The sequence below is a fragment of the Sturnus vulgaris genome, unplaced genomic scaffold, assembly GCF_052056855.1.
Source record: "Sturnus vulgaris isolate bStuVul1 unplaced genomic scaffold, bStuVul1.hap1 Scaffold_192, whole genome shotgun sequence".
Taxonomy (NCBI): domain Eukaryota; kingdom Metazoa; phylum Chordata; class Aves; order Passeriformes; family Sturnidae; genus Sturnus; species Sturnus vulgaris.
Window position 1 is genome coordinate 8,713,231 of NW_028276155.1, and position 13,707 is coordinate 8,726,937.

A 13,707-nucleotide genomic window follows, 5' to 3' on the forward strand; every position below is an offset into this window, starting at 1 on the left:
CAAGGTACTGCAATTTGGCATTAAAAACGAGCAACATACCTCATCCTCTGAATATTGCATATGGAGTACAGAGCTATTTCTGCTTGTTCTTATTGTGTTTTGTCTTCTTTTTTCTCCTCTGCCAGAGTCAGGATTAAAAGCTCGAGAGACGGTATTTCGTGTTTTGACTCCGATGTTTATTCTTATCTAAATTACAGTGAGTTCTACAGCACTTCTAGCTAACAAGCTAAAAATGGTGATGTATCTCTGTCTTTACAAGGTCTTTTAAGGCCTAACTGTCCAATTAAGAATGAACATCTAAATTATTTTTACTTTTAACCCAATAACCAATCACCTGTGACCTGCAATGAGGAATTTCCTATCCAATTAAACAAGATCCCACCTAGACCCATGAAGAAGAAGGTGAACAAGAAAGAAACCTCCATCTTGCCTTCTACATATTACTATATTCTAAAACCCTAAATTCCAAAATTTCTACCATGTGATATTACACAATTTTATTTAAACTTCACACCAGTGATCCCAGTTCTATCATTCAGTTTTCGAAGCCTTCTCCACAGCCTCAGGTCAAAAACTGTATTTTCTTGTGGGTCAGTATCTGTCAGCACAGAAAGTCTAAAACTCTCAGGGTCCAGGGTTCCAACAGTTATGATCAAGGGAACAACAGGAATTCCTTTCTTTCCCGGTTTCACTCTTTCTTCCTCTCTCTGGATTTAAGCCTCCACCACTCCCTGCAGGTCTGCTTTCCATAATCTGCTCCTCTGGAGTTGGGATGTGACAAATGAGCAGTGGAAAGAGGGAGGATAATGGATAATGGACCATTCCAACTACAAACTCTGTTTTAGTAGCCTCCGGATTTCCAGTGTTTAGAAATTGTCATGTTTTAAACTACCTGACCAAATCCCATGTTTCTCGCTTTTGCCCTGGCAGAAATCCTTCCTTTGGCCTGATTTAGTAAATCACCCTCAGAAACACCTCATTGCAGACGCTTTTCTGTTGGTTTTGGTAAGAGATGACAAGAAAACTAGCAGGAGGGGGAGGGATGAGGAAGAGGGAAGAAACAATTCCTTTCTTTTGTCTCCCTTGTGGAAAGTCTCCTCTAGAGGTTGTGCTGCAGCTGGAGACTTGGCCAGAGGGAAGTGATTGAGCTGAGGCAGCAGAGGCATCTCCTCCCTGGTTTGTAGCTCTAGGGCTGGGAGGGGACACAGGTGCCCCCCTTGTACCCCACAAACCCCTGGAATGGGGGATTCTCCCTGCCTCTGCCAGGTGCTCCTTATCCATGCCTGGCCTGGGTGCTCCTGGTCTGAGCTCCCTCCCATGGTCATTCCTGGTGGTGGGGAGTGGGAGGGAGGAGTTCAGTGCCAATGTGGGAGGTGCCAGCAGGGTCAGAGATGTGGGGAGGTGACAGTGACAGAGTGACAGGATGTGCAGATGGACACAGGGACAAGACAACACTTCTGGGGGAAAGCTCTTGGAGATTTGGGCGTCTTTTGTTTGTAAAATACACACGGACACAGACACACGGACACAGAGCAAAGCTTTGCTCAAAGGGTTTATTGATTATTCAGGGGAAATGGCCCGGGGCTCAAAAGGTTCAAGGGGTTCCTCCAGGGATGATCATCTCCTCATGCCACCAGAGGGGATCGGGACACTGGTGTCCCCACAGCTTGCAATCCTAAAAATCAAAACCCAGAAGGTGACCTCTGGTGCCCACTGGGAAATGAGAGGGGCCCTGTCCCCACCCCTCTCCCTGCAGGCACGGCTCACCTAGGCACCCAGAGAGGCAGCCAGGCGCTTCTGCCGCAGAACAGCCTCCAGCTTCTCAACAACTGGGGGCTGGGGACAAACACAGCATTAGAGACACCCTGGGGACACTGGGCTGGACTGGGAGGTGGGGGAAAGAACAGGGGTCCTTGGGGAAGGGGCCTGCGGGGGGAAATGGGGGGCAGGAGCTGCTGTGCTCCCGCCCAGAAGCCCTGGGGTCCTGCCAAGAGGCACAGCTGGGGCAGGGGCTGCGTCCTGGGTCACCCAGGGGGGTGCTGGGGGAACAGGGATGGGAATGCAATGGGGGCCTGGGAAAGGGGTTCTCTGGGGGGGAGGGGAGTTGTCTGGGGTGTCAGTAGGGGTGCACTGGGCTGTGCTGGGACAAATTGAGATGGTCTGGGGTGTGGTGGCCATGCAAGGGGAGGGTCTGACACTGCCAGAACTCGTGGTACCCACCAGAGGCGTCTCCAGGATCACGACATCGTCTACATCAATCTGCAGAGAGACCAGGAGACCTCGCTGGGAACTGGGATGGCCCCGGTGCCAGAAAAAGATGGGGGGACACAACTGCCCCTAATTCCCAGAGGGGATGCCCTCCAATCCCAGCACCCCACTCACCTCCCGCAGGTCATCTTGCGTTCCTTCCAGGAGTGCCTGGGAAACAAGAACAAAAGTTTAACGTGGTTTGGACCCTTTGGGGCTGTGGGGGGACAGGGGTGCAGGGTGGAGGTGATGGGGTGGGAATTCAGGGCCTCCAAGGAGATCTGTTTGAGGTGGGGGGAGACCCAAAGACACTGAACTGGGGTCAGTGGAGGGACCAAGGGACTGGGCTGGGTCTGGAAAAGGGGCTCTGTGTGAGGTACAGGGGAGGAGAAAGGAATTGCAGGGCAGGGACATGGGAATGCAAGGGAGGGGCTGGGTGGGGACAGAAGAACGAGGATGGGTGGGGACATAAGCGACAGGAATGAGAAAGGATTTGGGAAGGAGGGGTGACTCGGGGAACTGTTGAAGGGGACCCCGCTGCTGTGACCAGGAAGAAAAGCAAAGAATTCAGGGGGGGCGGACATGGAAGGAAGGCTTCGGGAATGGTCAGTGGGAGGCGTTTGAGGACCCTGGAGAGGACACAGAGGAGGGAGCAGGGACGGAATTCCTGAAGGGACCCAAAGGGTGGGATGGGAGGGGACAAAGGGCAAGGTGTGGGGACAGCGTTTGTCTGGTGCCTCACCTTGGCCTGTGCCGGGGGGCACAGCAGGATGGAGAAGAGCAGGGCCACGCTGAGCACAGCCACCTTCATCTTCCTCTCGCACTGGGCAGCGCTGGCTGAGGCTGCAGCAGGGCAGGAGCACCTTTATCCCTTCCGGGACTCCTCCATGCGCCCTCCCTGACAGCCCCCAGGCCAAAGCCCGGCTTGGCACAGCCCCCAGCCCCGGCCACAAGCCCAGCCCTGGCACAGAGTCCATCCCGGCTGTGGCACGGATCCAGCCCCGCTCCCCGCATCCCTGCAGCTTCCTGCACAGGGCAGCTGCCCCTGGAGGGGACCGGTCACCCAGGGGGCCGAGGGGGGCAGGCAGGGATCCAAAGGCAGCTGGGGACCCTGTGGGGACACCCCCACTGTTGTGTTTCCTAGATACATTGTAAATGGTACATCCTGTGACCCCTGCTGTGCCCTGTATCTTGGTCCCTCTCCCCTCCTGGCCACACAGAGCTGGCTGGGATCCAATTTCTCCCCGCCCCCCCTTTCCAGACCCTAGAAAAGGTCAGGACCCGCTGACCTCTCTCTCTTATCCCGCACTTCTCTTTTTCCCCCCCCAAGCTCTTCCCCCGTTCTCTCTTTTCCCCCCCACTCTTTTCCCGCTTTTTCTTTTTTCCCCCCACTCTCTTTTCCCGCACTTCTCTTTTTCCCCCCACTCTCTTCCCCAGCGCTTTTTCTCTTCCCCCATTCTCTTTTCCCCCCCCATGCTTTTACCCTGTCCTTCCCCCTCTTTTCTCTCTCTTCCCCCGCTCTTTTCCCTTCCCTTTTCACTCACTACCCACGAGAAATAAACCTGTAACTTTATCAGGGGAAAGAGCCTCTTTTGATATCTTAACTACGTCTCTGTGGCTAGGGCCCAGGGGAATTTCACCCTAACACTTGAGCTAGACCGGAGGAAGGGTGAAAGACCCTGTTTTGGGCCGAGAAAAAGCCAAACAGTTGGTGCTCCACGTGCGTGGTTTCTATAAAGCACCCACGTTTCGCTGTGACTCCTAATTTCGGGATTCGACCAGCATAGGAGCTGATCAACTAGCTAAAATTTCTTTAAGCTGCATTTTGTGCAGTTCGAAGACTTTTCAGCACGAACCGGCAGCCTGTCTGTCCCAGACAGGTCGGTTCACGACGTAGATCCACTACCGTGTACACAGACGTGTCTGCCTGCAAGACAAAAGGTGAGTTAAGCGTCCCTTTCCGGCGGGTGGTTCCCGGAGCTCCGCGGGGGGGTCTCACCGGTGGCATTTTGCCGGCCCGGAGCCGTCCTCGGAAGGACAGGCGGCACGGGTGTGTTTGCAGTGCGCGCAGCTTGGAAGCCCTCGGCCACGTGGTGCGGCGCGGGGGCTGGGGGGGGCTGGACGCGGCCACCCCAGGCGCGGCACAGCAGGCAGGCAGCTTTGATCGGTTTCAAAGCTGCGGCACAGGGAGGGTTTTTTCCGTTTTTGCGGTTTTTACGGGTTGTTGCGGCGCGGGGGCGGTCCCTATAGCGGCGCGGGCGCCACACATAGGTTTTGCTGTCAAAAAAAAAACGGCGAAATTAACATCGGTTCCGCATCTAGTAAAGCCTGAAAACCGTGGTGTACGTCTTAACAACTAACTCCTTTCCTGTGTCTTAACGGTAGTGGGCTAGATATAGTGCAAATTGCTAACACTATGGGGATACAGCAATCTGCTTTACAAAAGAGTATAACAAAACAACTCAAAGAAATACTAAGTTCAGGAAATGTTTTAATATCTAATAAAAAACTAGCTCGTTTTGCCAGCTGGCTGTCTGTTCAAAAATCTGACCTTGAATTGCAAAATATAAATTCGATTTCTTTTTGGGATGAAATAGGGAATTTATTAACTTTAAAAGTAGAAAATGGAGATAAAACTGCCTTTGTATTCCTTCCGATATTCTTACAAATTCGGAAAGTTTTAATTCAAACAGAAAACAACAGACAGCAGCAGCAAAATGATTCAAGCTCACTTTCCCTTTCCAGAAAACCCTATAACCATAACCTGGAAAGCACCCTAGGGTCTCCCTTGGAAATGCAGCATGCTCAGCACGGCTGTAACTGTTCTAAACCCCCAAATCCTCCCCAGTATCCCAGTTCTGACGATTTTTCTAAAATTATCAGCTCTCCTTCCTTGTTCCCTTCCCCTCCGGGCCACGAACACATGGCCGTATCTGGACAGGTCAGGATTGGGGTCCCAGATAGCACTGGACATGCGGTCCAGGGAGTGGGGGAGGGCCGATATGGTGGCAGCCACGTGTTTCCTCCTTCATCCCACAACCCCCTTTACCCTCCGGTCCCAGCCCCTAAGCCTGTCCCCTCCCATAACTCATCCCTGCCCTCAGCTCCACCGCCCCCTCCCCCCTCCAAGACCCTGTCCTGCACGGTACCTGGCGACCCCGCCCACAGGTGTTGCAACCCTGAATCCCACCACCCCTCCCCCTCTCCGGTTTCACATTCCTTCGCTCCAAGCTGCTGCGGGGTGGGGGAGGGCAATGTAGCCCCTGCTAGTTTCAGTGCCGGTGGGGGTGGGGGGGGGATCAGCTCACAGCCCCTGGGGGATGGATGGTGCTCCCGTGGTGGGGGGGGGTGGGCAGCCTCCCAGGCCCGGTGGGGGGGGGATGCCTAACCCTGAAAGTCAACACCAGGAGAAAGAGTATGTACCATCAGTTGCTCCTGTAGTTTATCTTGGTAAGAGAAACGGAAAAAGAAGTTATCAACCTTTGTCCTACCAAGATAAAAAAGAAATTTGTAAAGTACAAAGAGAGTTTGGTAGGAATAGTGAAATCTTTAAAGGCATGAGAGCCACTTTTAACTCAAACGAAATGGTTCCATATGATATCAAAGAGCTTTTCCGATGTCTGTTAACTCCTTCAGAATATGATCTATGGGAAAGCCTATGGAAAAGATCTTTAAAAGTGCTTTTACAAGAGCTTTTAAAAAGCTCAGATAATGCAAAAGATGCTGATAATAATGATATGACATATGAACACCTATGTGGGGAAAAAGATTGGCATTGCCCTGAAAACCAAGCCAGAGTACTATCTAAGTCTGTCTTAGATAAGATATGCAATGTTGCAGAAAAAGGCTTTAACCAATTACCAACAGTAGATACTAAAGGCAGTTATATTAACATTAAACAGTTTACTTCTGAGAGTTTCTTACAGTTTGTGGACCGCCTTCGTACGCAAGTAGAAAGACAAGTGTCTGATCCAGTATTACAAGCTGAATTAATTAAAGAAATGGCTCAGAGGAATGCTAATGAAACCTGCCGTAGGGTTATCCTTGGCCTTCCCCTGGAGCCAGCACCTAGCTTAGCACAGATGATGGAAGCCTGAGCCAGAAAAGCAGAACTGTTCAGTGGACACGAAAGAAATTCAGGACTGGCACACCCAAGGACCATGGCAGCTGTGACACCAGAAGCCAAGAAGCAACCAATGTCACCAGAGCAACTGCAGCACATCATCTGCTTCCAGTGCAAGCAGCCAGGACACTTTGCCAGGGACTGTCCACACAACCAAAAACAGAAGAAGACCAACAAACAAAAAAACTAACTTTACAGCGCGTACCCGCCATTAACACCATAGCGCGCTCGGCTATAAATACTGCGGGCTCCACACTCACAAAAGACTCTCTCTTAAAATAAAGGGGGAGGATGGAATAAGGGGTGTGGGGATGCATGGCAATGAAAACATTAAATGGTCAATTAACAAGGTTTGGAAGCCACTAGGCCGTTTTAGGCTTGTGACTACCAAAGGTTTTCATTTCAGGTGACCTGATTGGACAGTCATAACAGTGGACTTACCTAACAGTACACAGGACGTGACGTTAAACCACATGAAACTGGACAGTGAGTACTTTGTTATTGGTGACACAACACACACACCCCAGAGATTGAGGTAGCTCCTTTGACCATCAAGGGAAGCATAACTGGCCTCATTCTCCTGGCACGATGTCCTCTACCGCCATATTACCTGGTTGAGGGACAAATCCTTTCAGGCCATTCCCATCCCAGCGGAGGTCACATTAGATGGAAAATCACCTGAAGTCTACTGGGCAGAAGTGGTGGGTGAGGACAAACCTTCTCTGGCATGCAACCTAACCTGTGGATCAGATCACCTCCATGTGGAGGGGGTACTGGACACAGGTGCTGATGTGACTATCATACCCGAGAGGATGTGGCCATCACATTGGGAACTTCAGCCTGTGGCAGGCAGAATCCAAGGTGTAGGAGGAGTAAAATTGGCAAAAATATCAAAAAGCATCATGCAAATTGAAGGGCTGGATGGAAAATTGGCTAGCATCCCTCCATTTGTTACAGACTATAAATGCCCTCTGTGGGGGAGAGGCACCATGTCCCAGTGGGGGGTGAAATTAATTATTCCTAAGACTCCTCAGGATTTTTAGAGGTGGCCACTGTAGAGCGCCCTACCCAAAAGTTGAAATGGCTAGATGATACCCCAAAGTGGGTAGCACAGTGGGCGATGAGTAAGGAGAAGCTCAGGGCGCTTGAGGAGCTTGTAGAGGAGCAATTGGCTAAAGGCCACATAGAGGAGACCACAAGTGCGTGGAATTTCCCGGTTTTTGTGATAAAGAAGCCGGGAAAGGACAAGTGGAGGCTGCTCCACGACCTCAGGGAAAGAAACAAAGTGATTGAGGACATGGGGTCTCTCCAACCTGGGATGCCTTCTCCAACAATGTTTCCCAGAGATTGGCAATTGGCTGTTTTAGACATCAAGGACTGCTTCTTCCACATTCCCCTACACCCAGAGGATGCCCCAAGGTTCACCTTCTCGGTTCCTACCATCAATCGAGAGGCCCCAATGAGGCACTACCACTGGAGAGTTTTGCCCCAGGGATTAAAATGTAGTCCCTCCATCTGCCAGTGGCATGTGGCCTCATTGTTGTCCCAGGTGTGCGCCCAGAGAGGGAAGGCCATCATCCTGCATTACATGGATGATGTGCTTGTGTGTGCCCCCGATAACTCTCTGCTCCAAGACACACTTGACCTAGTGGTTAAAGTTTTAACCTCTGCTGGATTTGAATTGCAGGAGGACAAAGTCCAAAGGATACCGCCTTGGAAGTACCTGGGCTTGGAAATTACTGCACGGACCATTGTTCTGCAGAAATTGGAAATTAATTGTAATCCAAAAACCTTAGCAGATCTCCATTCCCTGTGTGGGTCATTGAATTGGGTCTGGCCCTGGCTAAGCCTCACTAATGAGGACCTAGAACCTCTCTTCAATTATTGAAGGGGGAGAGAGAGCTGCTTTCTCCCAGGGAACTGACCCCAGAGGTAATGACAGCAATCGAAAAGGTACAAAAGACTTTAGGAGAGAGGCAAGCTCACCGTTATCAGCCCGAGCTGCCCTTCAAATTCATTGTCCTAGGAAAACTGCCACACTTACACGGGTTAATATTCCAATGGGTCGAGGGCAGAGAGAGTCACTCTTAATCATAGAGTGGGTCTTCCTCTCCCACCAAAGATCCAAAACCATCACTAAGCCACAAGAGTTAATAGCTCAGCTGATTCGGAAAGCAAGGATGAGACTGTATGAACTGGCTGGCTGTGACTTCACATGTATTCACCTCCCTGTTAAACTGTCTGAGGAGGGAAGGAACTCTCCTGAAAGATTGACTAAAGAGATGTTTGAGCACTTGCTCCAGAGCAATGCCAGTCTCCAGTTATCCCTGGACAGCTATAGAGGACAAATATCAGTCCATGCCCCGTCTCACAAGCTGTTTAATGAGGAATTCCACCTCATTCCTCGGGAGGAGTCGGAGACCACTCAAAGCTCTCACAGTGTTCACGGATGCATCTGGGGCATCCCACAAGTCGGTGATGACTTGGAGAAATCCCCAGACTCAGCATTGGGAAGCTGATGTTGAGTTTGTGGAGGGATCACCCCAGGTAGTTGAACTGGCAGCAGTGATAAGAGCCTTTGAGAAGTTCTCAGAGCCAATCAACTTGGTAACAGACTCAGCCTATGTAGCGGGGATAGTGTCCAGGGCGGAGCAGGCAGTGCTCAGAAACATCGAAAATGAGCAGCTTTTCAGGTTGCTTTCCAAACTAATTTATTTGATTTCTCATAGAGAACACCTGTTCTATGTGATGCATGTGAGGTCACACACAGATTTGCCAGGCGAAATTGCAGGAGGGAACCGTCAGGCAGACTCCCTTGCAACCCCAGCAGAACAAGCAACCCCAGCAGAACAAGCAACCCCAGCAGAACAAGCACGCCTCCCTGACATCTTCCAACAGGCAAAGCTGAGCCACCAGCAGTATCACCAGAATACACCAGGTCTAATGCATCAGTTCCAGCTAACACGGAGTCAGGCTTGAGCCATTGTGGCTACCTGTCCCAACTGTCAGCTGCACACCATGCCCTCAATAGGCATGGGGGTAAACCCCCGAGGTCTTGGCAGTTGTGAGGTATGGCAAACAGACATCACACACATTCCTAGTTTTGGTCGCCTCAAATATGTTCATGTAAGCATTGACACATATTCAGGCGCAGTCTATGCCTCTGCCCATGCAGGAGAAAGGGCTATGCATGCCAAACAACACCTAGTGCAAGCCTTTTCAGTGTTGGGGATCCCTAAGGAAAGCAAAACTGATAAGGGCGCAGCGTATAAGTCCAAGGAGTTCCTGGAATTCGTCCAGCAGTGGGGAGTGGAACATAAAACTGGCACCTCCCACTCCCCCACAGGCCAAGGTATAGTGGAGCGAGCCAATCAGACACTCAAACAGGTTTTGGCTAAACAGAGCAGTTCAACTGTGTGGATGTCTCCACAGCAGAAGCTCTGCAAAGCCATGTTTACTATCAATTTCCTAAATTGTTCATTTGAAAACATGAGTCCACCTGTGGTACGTCACTTTAACAGTAGTAAACAATTCAAGTTATCCCAACATCCTCCAGTTTTGATTAGGGACCCAGAAACCTGGGAAATCAAAGGTCCCTATGAGCTTGTTACCTGGGGGCGTGGCTATGCGTGTGTGTCCACTCCTTCAGGCCCTTGGTGGATTCCCCAAAAGTGGGTGAAACCGTTTGTTCCCAAACATCCTGCTCCAACTGAAGAGAACGAGGAGCAGGTAGCTGTGGCTTCAAAAAGAAGACGCCGCCGGAAAAAAGGAAAAGAAATCCTCATAGAAGGTGGCATTCCGGCAGATAGAGACTTTTAATAGGTTTTATAATGTTTGTTTTTCCTTCTAGAGAAAACCTTCTCTTCTCTCAGTCCCGTGATGAACCCCATCCAAGCTGTCTTCCTGCTAACACTGAACAGTCTAGCAGCTGCATGGATCGTCCCTCAGCCACGTCAGAACATCTGGGTGACCCTGGCACAGACGCTCCAACAAGAAAACATATGTCTGTCAACAGCAGCAACAGCAAACCCTATGTCCACCTGCCTGGTAGGAATCCCATTAAAGGCTGGAGAATATTCAGCCAGTTTTGAAACACACTTGCCCAATGAAATTCCTGAGTCACACACCATTTCATCACACAAAAATCATAGGCAGCAAGCTGGAGTAAATAAAAACCCCATAGAAGAGTTGCTGCCAAGTTTGCCCAAAACAGTTCAAGAACCCCAAGAATTAGAACTGCTAGGTTCCTACCCAGCACAATATTGCATTCACTTTAGAATCTTCCCAAAACCTTCTAGCATAAAGGAATTCCACAACATAATGCAACATCGTGGGGAATTCACTGCCAAAAGGTGGTGCAATACTATAAGCCATATTGCAGCTGATACCCCAACTTATTCAAGCCCCAAAAGCCTCCCAAAGGGATTGTTCTTAATTTGTGGAGACCGGGCGTGGGCAGGAATTCCTTCTCGGCCCTTAGGAGGGCCATGCACCTTCGGGCGGTTGTCCCTGTTGGCACCCAACAAAACCTTAATTAGCGATTGGACTCACAAAAACAAATCAGGTAATAAAATCCAAAACCGAAGTGCAGACAATATGGACCCAAACTGTAATTCTGAAATTTTCCATTGGGCCAAGTCCAAAAGAATTGCTGCATCCCTGTTTCTTCCGTGGGTTGCAGCAGCTAAAGCTCTAGGCGAATTGGGCCACCTAGAGTGTTGGGTAGTCAAACAGGCAAACTTAACATCCACCGCAATCAGCTCCCTCCTAGAAGACGAGGAAATCACCAGGCAGGCCACACTACAAAATTGTGCTGTTATAGATTTTCTTTTGCTACTGCACGGACATGAGTGCCAGGAATTTGAAGGACTTTGCTGTATGGACCTGACCTCAAAAGCTCCTAACATCCATGCTGCCCTCCGAAACATGAACAACTTGATCGGACAAGTGAAGCAAGAATCTGAAGATTGGTTCAATGGACTGTTCAAAGGCTGGGGACTCACAGGGTGGTGGACATCTATAGTCAAAACAATTATGTTAATTTTTGTTATTCTTTTCCTTGTAATAATAGCATTCGGGATCCTACATCACTTGGTTTTCAAGGCTATTCATAGTCTCATTCCCTCTACCTCAGTAGTCAATCACATAGAAATGAAAAACTTGGAACAATCTAACCCTCCCACCAACTACAAGTGGTGGGCAAAATCATAATTTGAATGATACCAATATCCTTCTTTCAACTTTGTTAAACAAAAAACGGGGAGATGTTGCGTTTCCTAGATACATTGTAAATGGTACATCCCGTGAGCCCTGCTGTGCCCTGTATCTTGGTCCCTTTCCCCTCCTGGCCACACAGAGCTGGCTGGGATCCAATTTCTCCCCGCCCCCCCTTTCCAGACCCTAGAAAAGGTCAGTACCCCCTGGCCTCGCTCTCTTCCCCTGCTCTTCCCTCTCTTACCCCGCTCTTACCCTGCTCTTTTCCCTCTTTTGCTCTTCCCCCGCTCTCTTTTCCCTCTCTTTTGCTCTTCCCCCGCTCTCTTCCCCCTCTCTTTGCTCTCTTCCCCCACTCTTTTCTCCCTTTTTCCCTTTCCTTTTTCACTCACTACCCACGAGAAATAAACCAGTAACTTTATTAGGGGAAAGAGCCTCTTTTGATATCTTAACTACGTCCATGAGGCTAGGGCCCAGGGGAATATTACCCTAACACCTGAGCTAGACCGGAGGAAGGGTGAAAAACCCTATTTTGGGGTCAAGTAAAAGCCTTCATTCCTGTATGGAAATACCTTGTTCATGGTGGGTACATCAGATACTGCTTTGACATTGCACAGAGCTGAGGAAAGAATTTTAAAGTTTATTGACTTTTATCATGGGTACTTTTTTTTACATTGGCCACGAAGTGAAACCTTCTTTGCCTCTGAGTATCACCAGACCCCCAAAGGACACAAACCTGATGAGTTGTGGTTCCCACTGCAGTGCTGGAACTTGCACCTCCCTCCATCCCCACAGCAGAGCTGCCTTGTCCCAGAAAGTCCCTGGCAATGCAGGGATGAAGGAAACAGGACAGGCTGTGGGGATCAGGGGCAGGGCACAGGCAGGGATTTGGGGTGGTTGTGAGCCCAGGACAGGAGCCAGCCCTTGGCCTTGGTGAACCTCATCCAATTGTCCTGGGCCCATGGCTCCAGCCTGTCCAGATCCCTCTGCAGAGCTTCCTGCCCTGCAGCACAGCCACACTCCCACCCAGCTTGGCCTCACCTGGACACTGACTCAGGGTGCCCTCCATGGCCCTCGTCCAGATCAGCAAGAAAGAGATTTCACTGCCCTGGCCCCAATCCTGAGCCCTGGGGACACCCCTGGATGTGGCTCCATTGCCCAGCACTCCTTGGGCTGGAATTCTGTTTTTTATGGAGCTGTGCCTGCCTTTGGTTTTGTTTGCTGGCAATAAATGAACATCCCTCTGTGTCTTGGGCAGCTCCTTCTCCAAGGAAAGCAGGTGGGAGTTGGTGCCAAGGAGCTGAAAGCTGCAGGCACAGTCTGGAGGGGAGGGAGCTCAGATTTGCACAAGGCTGCTCTGAGTGCTAGGGGTTGGATGGGGGAAATGGTGGGGTGAGGGTAGGGACAGAGTGTGATTGATTGTCAGCCATAAAGGGTCTTGATTTTCATCTCTATTCAGACTGCATTAGGAGGTTCTCAGGATCAATATCAACTGGAGATTACTGATATGAATCTATAAAAAGGAAAACAAAACTAAATAGGACAGAAAAAGTCCCTGTATTACAAACAACATGGTATATTCTCTTTGAATACATTTCTGAAATCTGTATTATTAACCACAGAAGAATTAAAGACTTAAAATGAAATTATTCCCAGGGGCTTGCTTTGTTAGGGTGCTTTGAAATATTAAGGAGCCTTTGTCACTGAATTCCTGAACTGAAGAGCTGAACAAGTCTCTGGAGAACCAAAAGTCATTAGAGAACCTCCAAGTTGCTGAGGATCCATCCTCAGCAGAGCAGGAATGAACAGATTCCAGGGGTTTCCAGGCTGCTCAAGAGCTGTGAGCTCACGTGCAGCCACAGGGGCTCCATCGGGGCATCTGAGGGGTCTCTGGGCTCCTGAAGATCTGTTTGGTCACACTCAGTCACAGGGGCTCCATGGGGACATCCCAGGGCTCCTTAATCTTCCTAAGGCTCATGAGGTGACAGTCACAGGGCTCCACAGTGACAACAGAGGTGTCTCTGCCCTGCCAAGGAGCCAATTTGTCACAGGCAGTGGCAGGAGTGCAGTGGGGACATCCTTGTGCTCCTAAAGAACAGTGAGGGCACCGACACTCACAGGGGTTC

The 13,707-nt window shown here is 50.1% G+C and overlaps 1 protein-coding gene across 1 annotated transcript in view; it reads right to left on the reverse strand.

Moving 5' to 3' along the window:
• Positions 1 to 13,452, reverse strand: part of LOC148218305 (serine/threonine-protein kinase pim-1-like) — a 66,562-nt gene extending 53,110 nt beyond the window's left edge. The window contains exon 1 of the mRNA XM_088157874.1: positions 13,432 to 13,452. Coding sequence (XP_088014000.1) covers positions 13,432 to 13,452 — 21 coding nt within the window. The remainder of the gene's footprint in view (positions 1 to 13,431) is intronic.
• Positions 13,453 to 13,707: the final 255 nt, after the last annotated feature.